The 21,841-nt window shown below is 40.4% G+C and overlaps 1 protein-coding gene across 11 annotated transcripts in view; it reads left to right on the forward strand.

The window, feature by feature from the left end:
- The window catches only part of FRYL (FRY like transcription coactivator), a 427,650-nt gene that overhangs the window by 385,765 nt on the left and 20,044 nt on the right, over nucleotides 1–21,841 (forward strand). For all 11 annotated transcript variants that reach the window (XM_077815668.1, XM_077815661.1, XM_077815665.1 and 8 more), the window contains 4 exons: nucleotides 6,042–6,295; nucleotides 13,662–13,869; nucleotides 17,227–17,376; nucleotides 18,684–18,782. In XM_077815668.1, the coding sequence (XP_077671794.1) occupies nucleotides 6,042–6,295; nucleotides 13,662–13,869; nucleotides 17,227–17,376; nucleotides 18,684–18,782 (711 nt within the window). The remainder of the gene's footprint in view (nucleotides 1–6,041; nucleotides 6,296–13,661; nucleotides 13,870–17,226; nucleotides 17,377–18,683; nucleotides 18,783–21,841) is intronic.

The following is a 21,841-nucleotide window of genomic DNA, read 5'->3' on the forward strand; positions in this document are numbered from 1 at the left end:
GGGTGTCGAACTTAAAGAGATCATGTTCACAGACAGGCCAGACCATCTTTAACAATATTAGGAAAGACTCCATGAGGAAATGCTATGTAGCTAAGCGGAAAAAGTTCTCGATCTGGTTACAGTGTCACCAGATAACTCCAGAGGAATCCAATGTCCCTCCTATATTTAAATATCTCCTATCCTTAAAGACAACAAGTCTTTCCCTTAGTTCCCTAAGTGTCCACTTACAGCTATCAGCCCTGTCATCCTCTGATTGATAGCCATTCAATCTTCACCCATCCTGTGACAGTATATTTTCTGAAGGATCTGGTCAGAACCTTTCCTCCCATGATCAAACCTATCCCAACATGGGATCTCAGTTTGGTCCTCTCGTTGTTAACAAGTGTGTCATTCAAACTCATGGCTTCGTGCTCTTTAGTCTACTTGATATGAAGGTGGCCTTTTAGGCAGCCGTCACCTCAGCCAAAAGAGTAGGTGAACTGAGGGCCCTTATGGTAGACCCACCGTATACAATCCATAAGGATAACATTTCTCTCAGACTACATCCTTAATTTACCACCAAGGTGGTCTTGGGTTTTCATCAGACACTCCGCCTACCTTTTTCCCCAAAGCCACACGCCACCAGTGAAGACAGTAGACTTCATTCATTGGACATCTGTTGGGCCATGGTGTTCTCCCTGCAAAGAACAAAATCCTTTTGGAAACTGCCTAGATTATGTATATCATTCACAGAACAGAGAGGGGAAGCAACCTCTTCCCAAAGACTTTCCACGTCGATTTTGGCATGCATTGTCCTGTGTTATGGGTTGCTCTTCTCTTACAGGGAGTGAGCACTCGCTCCACTGGAGCTCAGGCCACTTCTGTAGCCTCTTTGGGTATGTCTTCACTGTAATTAAAAACCCACGGATGGCCTGTGCCAGTGGACACAGGCTCAGGCTAAGGGGCTGTTTAATTGGAGTGTAGACTTCTGGGCTCAGGTTGTATCCTGAGCTCTGGGATCCTCCCACCTCCCAGGGTCCTAGAACCTGGGCTCCAGCCAGAGCTCAGAAGTCTACACTGCAGTAAAAAGAGCCACAAGCCTGGTGAGCCCAAGTCAGCTGGCATGGGCCAGCTATGGGTTTTTAATTGCAGTGTAGACTTACCTCTTTGTGGCATTCCTGTCATCAAAATTTGTAATGCAACTATGTGTGGGGTTTGATCTGTACCTTCATGAGACTCTATGTCCTAGTGCAGGCTTCAGCAGCTGATGCATCTATCAGTACAGCAATACACCTGTCATTGATATAGCAGAGGTCCTTGCCACCCTCTTCAATGACTACTGCTTGTCAGTCACCCGTGTGGAAAATACATTGGGATCAGAACTCAAAGAAAGAAGTTACTTACCTTGTATAGTAACTGGCATTCTTCAAGATGAGTGGTCCCTGTTGTATTTTAGTACCCACATTACTTCCCCTCTGCTTCAGATCTTTCTCTTACAATTTGCAGTAGAGAAGGAACTGGAGAAATGGTTGGTCCACACCACCTCTTGTACTCTGTTTGGAGAGTGAGGAGAGAAAGGGTACATGTGTGGACCAACAGACAGTGTTACCAAAAATCTTCCAGTCTCAGGCACATGGAGCACATGTGTGCCCACAGTAGAATACACATAGGGATCACACATTTGGAAGAAGTCCAGTTACTGTGCAAGGTAAGTAACTTCTCTTTAATACAGCATTTTTCCTTTAGCAAAGGTTCTGTTTTGCTGATCTTCTTGTGCTGCAAGTTCTTGTTAGTTTTATTCCAGGGACAGATTTATGGATTTTAAAAGTTAGTAGTCACAACCATAATAATTAGAATCCAAAGTGTCTTTCTCTTTGGATTATTAAAATGTTTAATTTTGTCTCATTTATATAAAATAAAATGCTACGTTTTGCAAGGGTGAGAAATTCTGATCTGCCATTTTGAATTTGTTCTTTAAACCTACATGAGTTTACAATGTCCATTTAAGGACATAGGCTCAAATTCTGAAACTGACTGCTCAGATGGATCCTTGCACCTGCACAGAACTCTAATAAAATCAGTGAAGCTCTACATCAGGGATCTCATACTCAAATCACCACGAGGGCCACATGAGGCCTAGTACATTGGCCCGAGAGCCACATCACTGAAACCTTAGATACGTTATAATAGCCCTACAGAATAGAAATGCTGGGGCAGATCCTCAGCTGGTGTAAATTGCCATAGCTCCACTGACTTCCACTGAACTCTGGCAATTTATACCAGCCGATGATGTGCCCAGCTGTATGCAGTGTTCATGTTTAGCCCTAAGGTCTAAAATTGCATCTCTTTCTCACTTGAGGCCTTGTTGGAAATGGCCCTGAGAATCAGACCATGGGATTTGAAAAGTAAGTGACTGGAAGAGTAATCAAAATGCAGAGTGAAAGTGACTGGGAGAATGGGAAGAGACAGAATGAGGGAAACTCACTGATATGGGGGAAGAAAAGAATTGAGTCATACATAAAGAAGAAAGCTCCTGTCCTGTTCCACAGAACAGACAGATTTAAAGTAACTAACATCATTCACAAGAATGAATCCATTTACCTCCTTCATACCGCTGCCCCAAGAATCTGCTCCCCCAATGAGTAGTTCAAAGACATCAGTGCAAATTATATTCTTTACATCCCCTGTTAAATTACTGCTGAAGAAACGCTAAATGTAGTTGTGCTGCAAGGATCCGTTAATTCATATTTTACCACTCTTCCCCTTCCCTGCCCCCATTCCAACCCCTTCCCCAAAGTCCCCGCCCCCTCCCTGTCTCTATTCCAACCCCTTCGCCAAATCCCTGCCCCAGCCCTGCCTCTTCTCCTCCTCCTCCTCCCCTGAGCACGCTGCATCCCTGCTGCTCCCCCCTCCCTCCTGGAAAGTCCTAAGTGCCGCCAAACAACTGTTTGGCGGCAGGAAGCACTGGGAGGTAGGCATAGGAGCAGGGGTGCGGCATGCTTGCAGGGGAGGAATTTGGCTGCCAGTGGGTGCTCGAGCCCCAGAGCACCCACGGAGTCGGTGCCTATGGCGGGCCACAGGAAATAACTCCGTGGGGCGCGTGTTTAAGACCCCTGCTCTACATGGATGCAAGGGTCCACCTGCACAGATCCAGTTGTGGGATTGGGGCACTAGGTGGTAAAAAACGGAATATTAATATAATCTGTTAAAAGACTGTTCCAACTCTTCTCCTGTAGCTCAGTTCAGTCATACAAACATTTTTTTTCTCTAAGATTCGAGTATCTGATTATTAATTGTCTCTAAATGTAGAAGGTTAACCTAATTTCCATATTCTGAATTTGCTTACAGTTCAGGGCCACCATCCTGAAAACCCTTTGAAGATGAGACTACTTTGTATAAGGAACTGGGCTCCCCTTCCCCATGCATTTTGCTTTGCAAACAGTCCTCACATAGTCCCCTGTAGGTTCAACACAGCATGCTTTATTTACAGTGTCTTATACGGGTTTGTGTCCCCACAGCATAAGACTTCCCCCAAGCTCTACATAATCCATAGGCACAGGGTGCGATGGGGAGAGAGATCTCATCTCTCTGAGACCCTGGGTGTCTGCTCTTCCTTCCAGCCGCCGCCTCCTCCTTTCCTGTCTCCCTTTTAACTGTCCCCAGCTGACAAGCTGAATCACCTTGTTAACTGGTTAATGACCCAGTCCTTAATTATCTCCCAAATTTGGCCCCTTTGGGAAGCTTATAGAGTGGTTAGTTGGCCTTAAGCTACTCCCATTCTGTCACAGGATCCTAGTTTTATAACATTGCAGCACAACCTAGTCTCTAAATCTGTGCTCTAAAGATGAGGCATTATGGAAAAGTGACTGCATTGTTAATGAAGATGTTTTATTTACTTACCTTGACAGTTATCTGCAAACTGTGTTTGCTTATAGATTATATTAATATAAAATATGAGCAAAACTATACATATGGAATTAAGGGAATAATAAATTCTTGTAGAAAATATTTGTACTCTAAAGAAAAAAGTTTATTGTACCTGGTTAAACATTCTTTGTTCTCTTATGTGGATGCTGAAGTGAAAGTAAAAGATTCCAGCAGTTTCCAGAAATACCCACCCCAAATTATAAATTGCAAGTTTCAAAAGGGACTCTGTGTAGTATTCTGTGTCAAAGCCTCCAGCTGTCAATCCCTTCTTCCTAAAAGCAGATAGAGCGTAGAAATAATATGCTAAGTTTTCCTTTGCATCAGAGTATGTCTACACTGCAATAGGGAGCACATGTAGACATACCTGAGCTAGCTTTGATCTAGCTAGGTTAACGGTAGTTCTGGTATGTCTATGTATGCTGCAGTCACACCTCCCAACTGCAGTGTAGACATGCCTTCCTTACGAAAATGAATACCCAACAATCAAGCACGTTCTTAAGGAAGGATACAACATCAGTCTGCATCACTACTGGCATTGCAGATTCATTAAGATTTCTGAAAAATTATGCCATTTCCCATGTGTTCCTTATGCTCTTCTACTACATACAGTTTAACTGAAAGCACTTCTCTATTAAGGAGTCTAGAAAATTTCAACGAGAAGACACATTTAGCACATATTAACACAGACAACAATATTCAGAAGAACAATTGCACACATTTGACTGTTCCTTTTTTATCTGGAAGAATATCTAGAGAATACTTTATCTTATTAATGATCTCTCTCCGTTATGTTCGTTGTAAATCTGGACTCATCCATTGACCTTGATTTGAAAAAATCTGTACTAGAAATGGGCCACTATTTAGACCTAAATTGTTTTTTCTACACCTATTTTAAAAATGTCTGGCATGCCCATGCGCATTAACTGTTCTGTGGGACAAAATGGCTATTTTATGTGACAGAACCCGAGATTTAATATCTAAAAGAGGTACTTCAGGAGTGATGTCATTAGGGAGTTATAAGAAACTGGGTACTCACAGCCTGTCGTATCACTGTCAAGGTCTAATAGCTTCAGGACCAATGGGAGAGTAAATGATGTACTGCTATTCAGGGATTGTCCAGTCTTTAATATGCGTTCAGTTAGTTTATATTGAAAAGAAAGACACGCACACACGGTAGAAATTCTCTGAAATAGTTTGAGAGCAATCCTGTGTGTCCCAGTGTAGGAGACATAACATCACCATAAGAGTGCTAATCTATATAGGAAATTGCTTTCTGAGAACAACAATTATAAGGAAGTTGATTTTTATTGTGGAAATAAAATCTAATAAATATTTCAGGTGTTTGGGTTCATTCATATATTAGATAAGTCCAAAACCCATCATCTGTTTTTAGTATAGTGATGTTAATGTTGTAGCGTTTTACAGTGGAAAAATGTACAGGACAGTCTAACATTATATATCAGAACGATTTACTCATGATAGTCTATGATGTAGTATATAGTTTTAATTGGTCAGAGTTAAAAATGAGAGTTCTAACAATAACTCCAGTTTATTAAGACAAATTATGCAAAATCTGTTTCCCAGGGTGATTACTTCCATTCTGCCAGTTGTTTGTGATGGGAAACTGTGTGAAGAAGGAGAATGGAAAGGGAAAAGTTTTTTCATAGTCATTCTGGAAGTAGGAGTTTGATGCTATAGGCAATCATGAGCCAATAATTTTTGATCTGTTCACTCAAAAGTTAAGCTTTGAAGGTTTTGATCATATTAGTTTTGTCTAGAAAAATTTAAAGTATTTGCACACATTTTCATGAGAGGGCTTTCTTGTAACATCATTAGTTGACATTAATGGGAAAATTACATTTGCTATACATGACAAATCGCATTTTAGAAAGAAAAATTGAGGAGTATTCTAACCAGAAGTTGGAAAACATTAAAAAGAAAGATTCTTTATGACTGAAGCATAACTAAAGGTGTATAATTGTGTATATGAAGAATCCAGATATCTGAATACTTAAAATAAAACTGGGTGATGTAAATATACTTTTGGTTTTAAGCATTGATTCCTGTAGCTTAAAAGAAGTTGATATATATCCGTCCCTTCTGTAAGAGCAATGAAAAATATACTTGCTTTGCAGGATGGCAGTTCAGCTGTCAAGGATGAACAGGTTAGCATTGCTAGTGAAGACACTGGATCATATGTATTACAAGAACAACAAGAATCTCTAATCTGTCAGGAACCTCTAGAGTTGGAAGAAATTCCTGAAATGCCAGAACTGCCAGCTCCTGAGAGCTATTCTGAATCTATATGTGAAGAGGATGTCACCCTTGCTTTGAAAGAGCTAGATGAGAGATGTGAAGAAGAAGAAGCTGACTTCTCTGGGTTATCTAGGTAAGAGTACACTTTATTTTAACTTCAGAAATAATGTACCACTTGTATATTCTAGCTTTCACATTAGTCAAGTAAAGCAACCCTTTTTCTGGTTGAATTTCTCATACTTATTATCAGAAATCTACTAACAGTACAAACTTTTAAAATAAGCACATCAAATAAATGTTTGATTCATTCTTCAAGTTACTCCCAACGTGGATCCCACTTACGGGTGTCTGTGTACCCCAGAACAGGAGTTTGGAGCATTTTCACTAGTAGTGTCTGGCAAGGGTTGTGCATGCACCCTGTATGCCCAAATTCCACTCAGTTCTTTCTAACCGCTTTAGGCAGTGAGTCAGAACAAAACTGTCCTTTTTGTAGATTTTGTTACTTGTTAGAGTAGAAGTTTATAATTAATTTGTTTATAGTTAGTTGTACACCTCTACCCCGATATAATGTGGTCTGATATCATGCGAATTCAAATATAATGCGGTAAAACAGCGCTCCGGGGAGCGGGGCTGCTTTACCTCGTTATATCTGAATTCGTGTTAGCTCAAGCAGTTCCTCTGCTCCCCCCCTTACTTGCTGCGGGCCCCCCCCCCCCCCGCCTCAGCTCACCTCCCTTCCGCCTCCTCCCACGAGCGCACCGCCGCTCTTCTCCCCCCTCCCTCCCAGCTTCCCGCGCCAAACAGCTGATTGGCATGGCAAGGCTGGGAGGGAGGGAGAAGCGGAGTGGCGGCGGCACGCTCAGGGGAGGAGGCGGAGGCAGAGTGGAGGTGAGCTGGGGCAGGGAGCGGTTCCTCTCCCTACCCCGATATAACACGGTCTCACCTATAAGATGGTAAGATTTTTTGGTTCCCGAGGACCGCATTATATTGGGGTGGAGGTGTAGTTGTCACTGTTTCATTTAGCCATTGGCAGAAGAGGGAGAGAGAGAGCAGATTGGAGCAGGGTTAGTTATGTCAGAGCCTAGATCTCCCAGCTTCAAATCACATCCTTCCTGTGGGGGGGTTCTCCTCTTTTTTTTTTTTTTTTCTTATGGAAAAATCCATGAGCATTATACTGGCCTTGAAGTAGAGACTGAGCACAGAGACTTCTTGTTCCCAACTCATCCTTCCAGTGCTCCTGTCCCTAGAAATGTGACATTGAGCACAGGAGCGGTAAAGAAACTGAAAGAGAGTAAAAAAAAATTCATCATAGTCGTCAAGAACCTCTGTTGTCCAAGGTCTGACATCTTAAATGCCAAGTTGACAAAGTAAGAGGATGGGCTCCTCAAAGGAATCATTTTCTGCTGGGTTGGGAAAAAGTGGGACCAGAACCCTCACTGCTGCACCATAATGAAGAGCCAGCACAGAGATCTTCTTTGATAACAAGGGCTTAAGGACACAGGAATGCAAAGGTGTGTTTATTATACCCCACCAAGGCATCAGATTTATCAGCACTTATCCATCACAACACCGCAACACTCAGCATTGTCTACTCCGCACTGCCTTTATTGGTACCATTGTCACAAGTGTACCCCATTGTGGGGCGTGAGGTCTTGGGGGAATCAAAGTAGAAATTTAGCAGTCCAAGTGGCCTAGCCTTCTGTGTAACCACAGCCCAGTGGCCAGAGGCAGTGCAACTGCCCTTCGGTACATGGCAGCGTGACCCAATGGTTAAGGTCAATGGGGCAGTCCTGCTGTGTGGCCCTAGGGAACCAGTGTTTCCACAATCAGTCTAGCTCACCCAGTAGCTCAGTCCAGATCCCTGCGGCACTTCCTACACTTCCATCCAAAGCTGGTAATCTCGTGGCCTCTGCTGTCTTTCCTCCTTTGGTGACAGTCGGCTGGGGGTCCACTGAAGCCTCAGCCTAGCTGGTTTCTGGTTCCTGGAGCTCTGGCAGTGTCCCTGGAGGAACCTGTAACACACATCTGCTCTTGTCGGTGGCCAGCTCAGACTGAACTTAGCTACTCCTTTTTATACGCTGGGTCCAGCTGGAGCATGCCCAGCAGGGGTGAGGGGGCGTGGCTTCCTCACCCTACAGAGTGTGGTTATCCCGTGTTGAACCAGTGTGCTGTAGGTACACCCTGTAACAACCATCATTATTAATTAAATCCTGCTTGCTACTTGCACTGGTCCCAGCCTCTGAGGATTCCTCATTGCAGAGGGAGACAGCGACAGCATCCTCAGCACAGGTTTCTCTTCCAAACAATTTCTCATCTCTGAGAGGTTCTTTTAGGTCCTCGCCAAATCTCAGGGTAATTCTAACACCTGACTCCCCAATCCTGAGAGTTTTCCCCAATTTTGGTACTAGCCAGATCTCCTTCCTAGAAAGAAACAAGGTTCCTATGATGAAAATGTATCTGAGAAAACATGGCAGTATGATTAAGAATGTGAACTCCATTCAGATCCTGCAGTCACCTATTATATGACTCCAATATTAGATGTTTCTGCATCCAAAGACTCTTAATTCCTCCTCAGACTCTGACAAGAGATCCCTTCCAAAGAGGAAAGTATATCGACAAAAGGAAAATAACGTCAGGGAGGGATATAGGAAAGAACCTCCTACTAACCTAAGGATTTAAATCCTCAGTATACTCCTTGGCTTCCCCAAAATTGGTCAAATTTTTCTTTTCCATATGATCAGCAACCATGGTCATATCAGACATCCTGGGCCATAATATCCACATTTTCAAGGACAAGTTTCCCCACAATACATGTGGTCTACATGTAAGTAGCCTGTTGCAAATTTTTGTGAATCTTATCACTGTCCTCATTAAGTTCAAGAGACAGAGGAACAACAAGATACTAATGATGAGGAAATACCTATTCATCAGGAAGATCCTTCTGATCATCTACATTGTTCTTCCTTGCCTGATGAAGGCATTTTACATGTTTTACCCTTTGATGATTTTAAAACCTTTCAAGAAATATTAGAATGTATGGCAAAATGTATGCCGGTCTGGGGTTCCGTCTGCCTCCCGCACTGCCCGTCTGGGGTTCTGTCCGCTGGCCCCTGCCACTTTTCAAAGGTTGCCGACCGCTGCTATAGAGTTTGTTGCAGCTCTCCTAGATTTGGTGGCAGCAAGAGCATTCTTCCCCCCAGACAAATTTCAGATAATGAAGAATCTGATCATCCAAAACAGTCAGGATGTGTCTGAATCTTCTAGGCCATAGGGCTTCATTTACAGTTGTAACTCTGTTTGCCAGATTATGTCCGATACTATTTCAGACTTGGATCCAAGTCAGTTTACAACCCAGAGCTTCATGACATGTCATTAAAGGTGGTGATTCTGGACCAGATTCTAGTTTCTCTGGACTGACAGAGGATAAAAGAAAAGTATATATGGAAGTTCAGTTTGTTTCTCCCATAGCATCCAAAGCTCTGATAACAGACGTATCCCAGATGGGTTAGGGAGCACATATAGATCACATTCAACTCTTGGCTTTTGGTCTCATTTACAATCCACAGTGCATGTAAACATCCTAAAATTCAGTGCAGTTAGACTAACTTGCACAATGTTTCTACCTATGATGGAGGACTCTTTAATCCAAGTTCTCATGGACAATTTCACAGAAGCCTATTATGTAAACAGGCAAGGAGGTGCAAGGTCAGACCTTCTTTGTTCTCAAGAAGCCATAAGACTCTGGGAATGGTGTATTCAGAATTGTACAGTCTGACAGCTCTTCATCTCCTGGGAGAGAGTAATGGGCTGGCAGACCCCCTAAGCAGGAAAGCGACCTCATCCCATGAATGGGAATTAAAAAATCATTTACTAGACTGACTTTTCCAAGAGTGGGGGTTTCCCCAAATAGGTTTATTCGCTTCAGATCAAAAGAGTAAATGTCCAATATTTTGTTCTCAAGCAGGACAGTATCCCAGGTCTCTAGCAGACACCTTCTTCATTTGTTGGTCACACAGTTCAATGTATGCTTTCCCTCCATTTCCGCTAATTCCAAGGGTGTTACAGATTGTAAAGTGAGAAAAAAACTCGCATTATATTGATGGATCTTGCTTGGCCTCATCAGTCTTGGTTCTTGGACATACTGCTTTGTCAAATCACTAATTTATCACACTCCCAGTTCAGAAGGACATGGTATCACAGTCTAGTCCTTCACCCAAACGCAGCTTCATTGTGTCTCACAGTTTGGATGATATCAGGATGTCCTAAGTAGTCAGTGCTCTTTGGAGGTACAAAATGTTCTTCCGGGCAGGAAATTATCTACTAGGATTACATATACTGCAAAATGGAAATTATTTTCATTATCTGCAATATCTAAGGGTTATGTTCCATGTCAGTGTTCTATTCCAATTATTTGTTTTTAAAGCACCCAGAAGTGTTTACTGTTTCAATTGCAGGTCATTGGCAGTTATTTCCACATTCCATCCTCCAGTAGAAGGAGGTTCTGTTTTCTCTCATCAATCAGTGTACGGATTTATGAGAGGTGTTCGTGTTTTCCTCTTGCGAGAAAGATCACTCCAACATGGGATTTAAATCTAGTACTTTCTTCACTTATGGACCCTCCTTTTGAACCTCTATCAAATTGTCCAATTCATTTATTGTCAATTTTGGTGGCATTTATATTAACTTGTAAAATTAAATGAATTGCAAGCTGTAATGATAAATTCTCCCTACACAGTTTTTCATATGGAGAGTGTAACTAGGAGACCACATCCGAAAGTATGGTCAGACTTTCATATCAATCAACTTATTCACTTACCAGACTTTTTTCTGAAACCTCATTCACATTGGTTTAACCTAAATTACATACTGTAGATGTCAGAAGATCATTATGATGTTACCTAGGTAGAAGTAAAATCTGTTTGTAGCACTCCAAGACTTTTCATTGCTTATGGTAATAAATCCAAAGGGATGGTTATTTTGTCACAAAGACTCTCAAAATGATATTGGATGGTATTACGACTGCTTACAACATTAATAAAAAGAATCTTCCTTCAAATATTTGGACTCACTCTACCAGAGCACAAGCCATGTGGACAATATGCCTAAGTCCAATAGCAGTTTTCAGAGTAGCAGCCATGTTAGTCTGTATTCTCAAAAAGAAAAGGAGTACTTGTGGCACCTTAGAGACTAACAAATTTATTTGAGCATAAGCTTTGATCTGTAGCTCACGAAAGCTTATGCTCAAATAAATTTGTTAGTCTCTAAGGTGCCACAAGTACTCCTTTTCAAATAGCAGTGTCCAAAATCTGCAGAGTGGCTGCCTGGCCATTAGTGCATATGTTTATGAACATTATTCATTAGTGATTGCTTCAATATCCGATGTCCATTTTGGAAAGACAGTTTTGCAATTTCTTTTCAAATAACTCATGCCCCTCACCTCCTCAAATGGTGACTTCTGGCTAATCACCATAAGTGGGATCCACAAGTGCACTAACTCAGAGAAGAAAGAACAGTTGCTTAATTCACAGTAACTGTGGTCCTTTGAGATGTTCTGCACATGTGCATCTCACAAACACCCTCTGTCCCTGAAACTAGGAGTGTGGATCCTGAGCGACAAAGTTGCAGTGTGGTCGCTATGCCCTTAAGCCCTTGGGAACAGGGGCATGAGGGCATATAGGCCACGTGTGACCCCTGATGGACATGACTAGTGAAAATGTTCCAAACGCCTGTGCTGGGGTACATAGATACCTGTAAGTGCAAAACATCTTGAAGAACCACTCTTACTGTGAGGAAAGTAACCTCACAGTTTTATTCCGTTCAGGAAATGGAACTGTTGGGTCAGTCCTGGGCCCAGCTCTATCTCCTTTGCACTTCTGAACAATGCATAGCACATAAAAAGCTGCCCTAGAGGAGCAGCGTCACACAAGAATCCTCAGTTGGCTCAAAACCATCAGCATGGGGGCAGGGGAAGGTTGGGGACCACAGAAGGTAAGCTTTAGCAGTTCAGGGAGAGCAAGAAAGCACAGACAGAGTTTGAAGATGAATAAATCACAATGAGAGAGGAACAGGAGAAGCTGAACATTGTAGATTTTTATATTGGGTCACTGTAATATGCCTTGCAAAAATTAAAGGCTGATGCCAGTCAGTAGCAGTTTGATTTCCCATGTACTAATTAGAATTCACCTGTTCTTGCAATGTGTTTACATTAAAAAAAATTAGTTCTAGCCTGAACAGTGATGAAGATAACCTTAGGGTTAGTCCTCTGACTAATAGGTGTCTGGTAAATGCTGCAGACTTTGTTTGTAGATTATGGGAGAAACTGCCTGCCTCTAGCCTGCTCACAAAGGCTTGCTTTACTTGTAGCTTTTATGGGCATTGCACTACTGAACTGAACACATGCAAATATTACAAAACCAACTTATTTTCCAGTGTCATGTTGTAAATGATTGCTGTGATGAGTAGTCTAAACAATATTGTTTTTCAAAAGATTTTCTCTGGTCAAGGACTGGGAAAATAAGCAGGGGGAATTTGGTCTACCAAGCATGGTTTAGCTGCTACAATCTACTACTAGAATTGTTAGCATCAAGAAGAAAGTAAATTTGTGGGCATGTTATTGTGTTAAATGGATAAGTTTTATTTAAAATGTGCTTTAAGTGCCTCTCTGAAAGGGAGGTTGGTACTGTGGGGGAAAAAATCATGTTAATTTTATAAAGTTTTTTATAAACATTGCTAATTGCAAATAAAATAGTAAGCTTGTTGTGTAATAAAGCATCAAGAAAAATAATTGTGTAAAAATATAATTTCTTCTAATACAGAAGTTTTTTAAAATTGTTAGTGACTTTGAGTATCAGCATTGATTAATCTGTCTCATAAGTAACAGCATTATCAGAGCATTGATACATGATGAAAAGTCCATCTGTAGGACATTCTTTGAACAACAGCTTGTTAAATTGTCCATAAAAGTGGACCTGTTCCAATCTATTTCTATCCACATATAGATATTACTTAAGATAATTTTAAAAATTGGTATACTGCAGCAAGAGCTTTTGGGTTGCTCCCAAGACAAGCTAGAGCTTTGCTACATTGCAGATGATCAGATAGTCAAGGAGTGGAATATTCAATTATATTATTTTTGGCAAGAAAATGTGTCCCTTTCTTAAATGTTCTATAGATAAAAATGTTAAACAGAAACAGCATAATATATGTTTACTTTGTTATTGGATATTTGGGGCTGTTTGTATCAACATTTATATTATAGCAGCAAACGCCTTACTTACAAAAGCCTTTTAATCTTCTCCTGCTTCATTGTTTATAGTTTCACTGCAGATTGCATTTTGTTCGAAACAAAACAGAATTCTCTCTAGATTTTTATTTTAGTGACTCACTTGTATTGCATGTTCTAATTAAAATTTTCAAAATAAATTAAATTAGTGAAAACTGTTTCTTTTTTTTCCTCATAGTATTTACTGACAAGCTTACATCATTTACTTTATTTACAGCCAAGATGAGGAAGAACAGGATGGTTTTCCAGAAGTACAGACTTCCCCACCACCTTCACCATTTCTTTCTGACATATTGGCAGCTTTTCAACCAGTGGCATATGATGATGAAGAGGAGGCCTGGCGCTGCCACGTCAATCAGATGCTGTCAGACACTGATGGATCGTGTGCAGTCTATACTTTTCATGTGTTCTCCAGGTTATTTCAGGTCAGTGACTCATTACTAATTAGTTTCTGACCCTTTTCCAAACCGTTCATTTTTCTAATTAATTTTCCAAGGCCTGACACTACCATAAAAAATTCAAATATATTAAAATAATGTTGTTATATGATCATGAAGTATTTTTTCCACAGGACCCTGCCTCATTTAATTCAAAGGATGGATATTGTGCAGGAAATAAGGCATCTGTTCAATATTTCTTTTTATCCTCATCATTTGTGTGTCCCATCCCACACACACTTTGTTTTTTACTGAACATCATCCAAACCCTTGGCTGATTGCAGAATTATTGATTTCTTCATGAGCTTTTCTGTGGCACTCATCACCAAAGTATGCCAGTTTAACAAATATTAGTGAGTTTGTCTTCACAAAACCCCATGAGGTAAGGAGGTTTTTCACAGAAAGGGAATTGATATACTAGGAGATTAAGTTAAAACATTTCTGTTAATTTAGGTTGCTTCAGTGATTGGAAACCCAGCTAGGGCCTGATTTTTTCAGAGTACTTAGCATTTTTATAGCACTTAATATGTTCTAAACACTGCAAATTAGGCATTAATTAATTAATCCTCTCACTATCCTGTGAGGAGGTGGATAAGTATTACCTCAGTGAAACTGACACAGAAAGACAAAGTGACTTGATCAAGGCCACACAGTGAGTGAGTGGCAGAACAAATATTAAAATTCAAGACCTCCTGACCCCAATTCTGTGCTCATTCCTCCAGACTACACTGCCTTACTCCCAGAGGCTTGAGCATCATCTCCCAGTTAATTCAGCTGTCGTTACAAGTGCTCAGCTTCTCTGAAAATCAGACCACAGCTGTCTGAAGTTGGGCGCCCAGAAGAAGAGAAACAAACTATTAGTATCCCCTTGTGAAAATGTTGATTTAAGTGATTTGTTCAGCATCACACAGGAAGTCTGTGACAGAGGTTATGATACAACACAGTCCTACTGGGTGGCATTCAACTGCCTTGACCAGGAAACCATAATTTCTCTTGCTGCAGTCCCCTGCCTCATTCACTATTCCAAATTCTGCAACAAATGAAGAAAGGATGGTTCAAACAACAGGTTCATTCTCTACATAACCCTCATTCATTCCCTGATCACCATCCATCCTGTGCACTGAATGAGGCAGGGGTCAAGTGGGGAAAAAAGTATGTGATTTTGTAATTAAAGACTGTATCACAATCAGTATCCCATGTACTCTGATTCTCTGCTGAATTTGTCATTTTGTCATATGCTATGGAATTTCGCGCTTTGGCTACAGAATCAGCCATTTTGCTTCAGCCAGATACCTGCCATTTTAGTCCTCCCTGCTCCACCTTGACCTGGCTTTAGCTTCCTCTCTCTGTGCTGCTTTTACCACAAGCGGAAATGCATTACGTAAACAGCACTTTCTCTTTCCCTGCTGTTCATAAAAGGAGGAGCCAGAAAGCAGAGCAACAGCTCTCCCTGGCTCATGAGGACTAACCCTTGACTAGCTGTGAAGGTGTGTGCCCTGGGGGGAATGTTGCAAACCAGGGCCAAGTCATTGGGCTGCAGGCGATGGGGAGATTTCCATCTCACCCAGGCTCTGACATGTGCAGGACTGGATTAAGGCAATTGGGGGCCATAGGCGTACCACAAGAAGGTAAGGGGCCTTTTGTGACCATACCCCACTCCTGCACCATAGCCCCAAACCCCCACTTGGAGTAGCAATGACAGAGAAAAGCTGAGTGCTCTTTTCACAGTGTCCCTGAGCATCTAGCTATGTTGGGAATAACTGTTCTCTGTTACCCAGAGGCTCCATAAAATTTAGAGAATTCAGCAGCATATTATGAAAAATCAACAAATTGAACTAATTAGTACTGCTGTGGAATTGAGAGTTTCCTGCTACTGAACTAAGGAGTATCTGGCATAAAATTTGTCCATTGTGGTTCAGAGTATAGGGGGCCGTGATCATAATGCATAAGTGCAAGTAGCAGAATGAAGGTTGAACAGACAAACTTAATCCTGGCATTTCCTAGCTACAGAGTGCTCGACTTTGCAATCTTACTAACATTATTTGAATGTAGATCTTTTGTATGTATTTGTAATTTTTCAGGTATTATAAAAAGAATTTATAGGAGCATACTGGGTCAGAACCATAGACTTACAAACCTATTTAATTTTAAAAAAATGAATAAACATAATTCAAAAAATTTTCTGAAATATTATTTTCTAACTATGTTGTATCAAATATATAATGGTGTTTGCAGGCATAATTTTTTAATTGGCACTTGTTGACAGTGATCTGCATAAATCGCTACTTATCATTTATTTGTAGGACCCTACCAAATTCACAGCTCTGAAAAACATGTCACAGACCGTGAAATCTAATCTTCCCTAGCCAGGTGCCAGATTTCATGGGGTCTTCTACCCTGCACAGGGCTCCAGCTGCTAGTCAACCGGAAATGGGGAGGGACAAGACTTTCTCTTCCCCTGCAGGGGCCACTCCTAGGGTGGGTCATACCCACCTCCGGGATCTTCCCCAGCAGCAGGAAGCTCTGTGGCTCCAGCTGTCACTCCCCCTCCCACCCCCATGTGGGGAAGCCACAGCTCCAGCTGTCGCCTCCTGTCCCCCACCCATCCCCCAGTACCCTACCACCCTCACTTCTGTGCTGCCACTGGCTTTAGAGCTGGGCTCCCAGGCAGCAGCCTTCATCTCTGGCTGCCTAACTCTAAAGGTAGCGCCCCTGCCAGCAGCAGAGCAGAAGTAAGGGTGGCAGTCCCATGCCCCACTACAATCGCCTTGCAGCCCTTCCACCCTGACCGCCTTTTGGGTTGGAACCCCCACAGTTACAACACTGTGAAATTTCAGATGTAACTATCTTTAAACATGAAATTGACTAATTTAAAAAAAAACCCTGGCTGTGAAATTGACCAAAATGGACCATGAATTTGCTAGGGTCCTATTTATTTGTATTATCGTAGCACCTATCAGCTCCAGTCATGGACAAGGATCCTGTTGTAGTAGGCACTGTACAAAAAGAATCCCTGCCCCAAAAGAGCTTACAATCTAAGTTGTGGCTTTACTACTCCTAAATAATGCATTCATCCCTGACTCAAGGCAATATATAGTACCATAATTTTGGGAACTATTTCCCTTCTTATAGTGTTTTACTGCTTTTATTATGCAAACAGTCCATATTTTGTGAGTGTGTGTATAATTTAATAATGACAAAAAAAAGTGTGTTGTCATAAATGACAGTAGTTTACATAGAAATTCTCTGTCATAATAGAAAAAAAGCTTTCCTTTATCAGGAAAAAGAAAAGAAAAAAGGAAGTAATGCAAAGTAAATATTTCTTTCTATTTTTTATTATTCTAGACCATTCAAAGAAAGTTTGGGACTATAACAAATGATGCAATCAGTTTTCTTGGTGAAGGTCTACAGCGTATTGGAACAAAATTTAAAAGTTCGCTGGAGGTGATGATGATGTGTTCGGAATGCCCAACAGTCTTTATTGATGCTGAAACGGTAAAATCTCATGTGCAGTCAGCAATACACGGTTAGATTAAAATATCTATGTATTTAGTAATCTTCCTGCAGGCGCACAGAATGTTTTATGGTTCAACCTTTGCAAAATAATATTGAGGGAATTTTTTTCAAAATTCCAGGCAGACAGCCAACTGATAGTAGTGCCTTTGAAAATCTCTCCCATTGTCAGTGATTGCAGCAGCATAGATAGTACTTGTATTTAAAAATAAAAAGATTAATTTGTATAAATGAAACAGAATAGTATTAAAACAATAGTTTATAGCTGTAAGTTCAGTTGTGAAATATAGCCCTTTCTAATTATACAAAAATTATTAAATATAATTATTTCTCCCAAATAACTTCTATATGGTAAGGACAAACAGTGGATTTAGATAATAGATATCAATTAATTTCACTCACTGTTCTTTACAAGGTTTCATTTGTCAAACTAAATGGTGCGGGGGGAGGCATTCAATATCCTGGTCAGATTCTGCTATCCTTCCTTACTGACTTTGAGTCTGCCATAGGGCATATCTACACAGGGAAATCCAAATCATAGTATTTCCAGCAGAACAGTACCTCTGACAATATCCTGGTTCCATATTGACTTGGGGCTAGATTGTGGCCTGTTCTGCACACTGGCACAAGGAAGTACAAGGGGCATAAGGAGCCCACTTACTCCCTTGCATTGTTGTGCTGCATGCAGGATAGAAGCAGACTCCACAGAGCCACTGCTTGTCCCTTGCACAGGTGAGCAGGAAAGGGAGGAGAGTTGACAGACCATGATTTCATCCCCCCCCACACCAACATGCCTGGCAGCTTAGTTACCTCAGTGCTCCAAATAGTATAAGCTGTAACAGCTGTAGACCCAGCACAGTTTATTCCCTTCCTTGAGTAGCATGGAGACTGGTAGGGACATAGGGTGTCACAATGTCACAGTCTCCCTCCTAAGCTGCTCTGGGACAACACAACACATTGTCCTTCCCTGTAAGTGAGATTGCAAACTTATGATTTAGCTTTTAGATGGAAATGTACCACAAGTTGAATCACAAGTGTTATTTCCTTCAGCACTTAGGAGTTCCTTTGAGATCTCTCATCCAAGTTCTACTAGGCACAACCCTGCTTACCTTACAGGATCTGCTTAGATCTCAGCTTGGGGTGGTGTGGCTGCAAATGTTTGCTTAAAGCTAAAAACAGAGGTTTTACTGTGATGTGCAGAACAGCTAGTTTTATGTGATATCCCAAATGTGGTCTAACAATTTAAGTGTTTAATTTGTTAGTAGAAAAAAAATATTTTTATATTCTAGCTGATGTCCTGTGGCTTACTAGAAATGTTGAAGTTCAGCGTTCTAGAGCTTCAAGAACATCTAGATACCTATAATGCCAAAAGAGAGGCAGCAGAGCAGGTGAGTCTGCATTATTCCATAGGCTGATACCTGTTTCAGAATTTTAAAAAATACTAGAATTTCAAAAGATTATCAAGGAGATTTTAAAAAGCTACATGTCTGTCTTGTATCTCAAACAAAATAGTAGACTTAAAGTTAAAAAAGAAATTGCTGTGGCATACTGGTGGAATAGCTTGCTTCCTTTTGTTACTAGCATTCTCTGTTGTGTATAGTTTGAAAGAGTTGTTTGTGCTATGGGTAGTTGATGCTTGTTGCACCTACCTACACACTATTACTTTTTACTGTGTGTATGGGTAATTGTTAAATGTTCAAAAGGTAAAAGAGAATTTTAGCATCAATGCTGAACTCATTGTAGGCTTTTTACTCCTTCATATAAGTACTATGGGGTAGAGAGGGTCTGTGATGCTGAGATTTAAAATAAAGTTGACATTTAGACAATATGATGAAATAGTTTAGACCCTGAAGGTATATTTAATGCCTATCCTCTGTGCAAAGGGCAGTAGGTTTAAAAATTGAACTTTCAGCAAAGCATGTGTGCTTGTTTTTATGAACCAATGTATTGAAACTGACTTTAGAAGGATACTAACTTCAGAAAATTCAAACGGATTACCCTTTCACCAACTAAAAGAAAATATGGAACCAGATTCACCTCTGCAGTCGCAGGAAGAGATGCAATTTGTACACACCTGTATAGGAGTAGTTGTCGAGAAAAGGGATCAGTCTCTGGGAAGGGCAGTGCTGGTACTGTTGTCACTGACCCCTAGGGGTACCATTAGGAGAGGACATTTTGCAAATGTTGCTGGTGATCTATAGAAGTCTGTCAGAAGCTGCTCAGGAAATGTGCTGAATCAGTTCCATGCAGGCTTACCCTAAGGGCTTGCATCCATTGGTATATCCAAAGATGTGAGCCTGGGACATTGGCTCTGAATTCAGTCTTTCTGGCTCTTCGGTTTTGAAAATATAAATGGTCTCTTTTGATATTTCCCTAATAGATTCATGTAGGCATCGGGTTGTGTGGTAAACATCAATCTTGCACCACTCAAAGTATGTAATGACCATAAACACATCACACTTGCAATCACCTATCAAATGGTTCAGACATGCTGCCACATTTTTGTTAGAAGGAATCTCAAGACATATCCAGTTTCCTGGGTAAAGTATCTCCATACTTAATGAGACTCCATCAGTCTGAACTTCTTGGAGAAACATTTTTGAAAACTCTAGTTTTTATTAGAGTCTTTAAATTGTGTTTCCTGAATTTTATTAAAAAGTCTTTTTTAACATTTTTAATAAGGACTTTTCTTGTCCTGTTTCTGATGTTAATAAGGTCTTTTTTTAGCTGGAGAAAAAATTGATTATACAGAGGAAACAGTGAAACTGACTATACTCAAGAGAACCTGATCTAACTTTAATTGAAGACTGCCACTGAGTTCAGTGGGAGTTGGATCAGATCCAAAGTTCTATCAAATGCACAAAGTAAACAAACTGTAAAAAAGAGACATTTTTTTCACCATAATCTCCTCCAGTTACAGCAATATTAGAAGTCACACCATAATAGATCCTAAATTTTCACACAGAGGTGATTTTTCTAGTTGGCATTGTCCTTTTAAATACACACTTAGGGACAGAAATTTCAATTAGGTTTATTAGGCTACTGTATTCTCAGCCACAACACTTTTCTAGTTTGAGATGAGACTAAATCAAAACATAAATGAAACACATGGTTTCATCTTAGTCTTTTCAAAGTTACCAGGGCAGCCAAAATCAAGAGAATTGACTTTTTATGTTTAGTACATGGCTCAAATAAAAAAGGTCTGCTTGTGTGTTAGTATTAGTTTGTTACCCTTACTATTATCACTACTTCCATTTTTTAAAAACCTGACAAATCCTAAACAATAATTGGATTATGAGAAGCACAAGTATAAGTGTCTTGCACTAACTATATTTCTGATTAAGTTTAAATCTCATCTAATTTTAGGGATGCCCCCATTAGCACAGTATCGGAGTGCCACACTATCTGTAATTTATATATTCTTACATCCCTGTGAAATAGGCAAATACTATTTTCCCCATTTTACAGATGGGGAACTGAGGCACAGAGAGGCTAAGTGACTTGCCCAAGGTCACTCATGAAGTCTGAGGCAGAGTAGGGACTTGAACCTAGGTATGTGTTTATACTCTGAAAAGTGACTATGCAAAATGGCATTGTGAGATTCTCTCCATGTGGATTGTTTCTCAGTGAGTTAATTGCCCATTATACACATGTGATTTTTTTTTTCTAATTGGTGAATAAGAAAGTAGCAATCTTAGTCACCTTTCTAACCATAAATGCACTTTAAATTTTCAACTATATTTTTATATTTTCATTTTTTATTATAGATTATTCTATGCATAAAGATAATGCAGAATCTCTTTGAGTTGTCTGCATTTTGTTTATATAAAGGAATCTGGTGTATGGAAGTTAATGATGGCCTCTGTCAATATATCACAGTGGAGCACACATGTTTTCTGTAGTGATGCTGTCAAAAGACTGCCCAAGGACTGTTTCTGTGTTCAGCCTGTCTTCTACTGCAATATTTGTGAGTGACTAGGGCAAGGCAAAGGTTTCATTGGGTCAAAGAAATTGTTCTGAAACAACTGAGAGCCTAAGGCAGATTTGGTTATTATTTTTTTAATTTGCATCAAGAAAGAAAAAGATGGTAAAACTTTTATCAGTTTTAGTTAGCATAATATAATTTAATTTAGAAATCAGTGGCTAATTTTCTCCAAAAAAATGTTCTTGTTCTACAGTTTTAAAACATATTCTTTTCATTTCTTCAATGGTCATTCTTTGTTCACCACCGTTTGTGTATTGTACAAGGAATGGAGAATTGGGAGTCTTCAGAAGGGTTGAGCGAAAGCACAGTGAAGTTAAATAAACAAGGCACAAGAAAATATTGATCCAAAGGTGTAGCCAATTGTTTGACTGCAGTTGCTGTTCATTCTTTAAAATGTTCAAAAGACCAATTAACCTAACTTAGCCAAATTTATTGTCTAAAAACAAAGCAGTACAAGACAAA

The sequence above is a fragment of the Eretmochelys imbricata genome, chromosome 4, assembly GCF_965152235.1.
Source record: "Eretmochelys imbricata isolate rEreImb1 chromosome 4, rEreImb1.hap1, whole genome shotgun sequence".
Classification (NCBI taxonomy): Eukaryota; Metazoa; Chordata; order Testudines; family Cheloniidae; genus Eretmochelys; species Eretmochelys imbricata.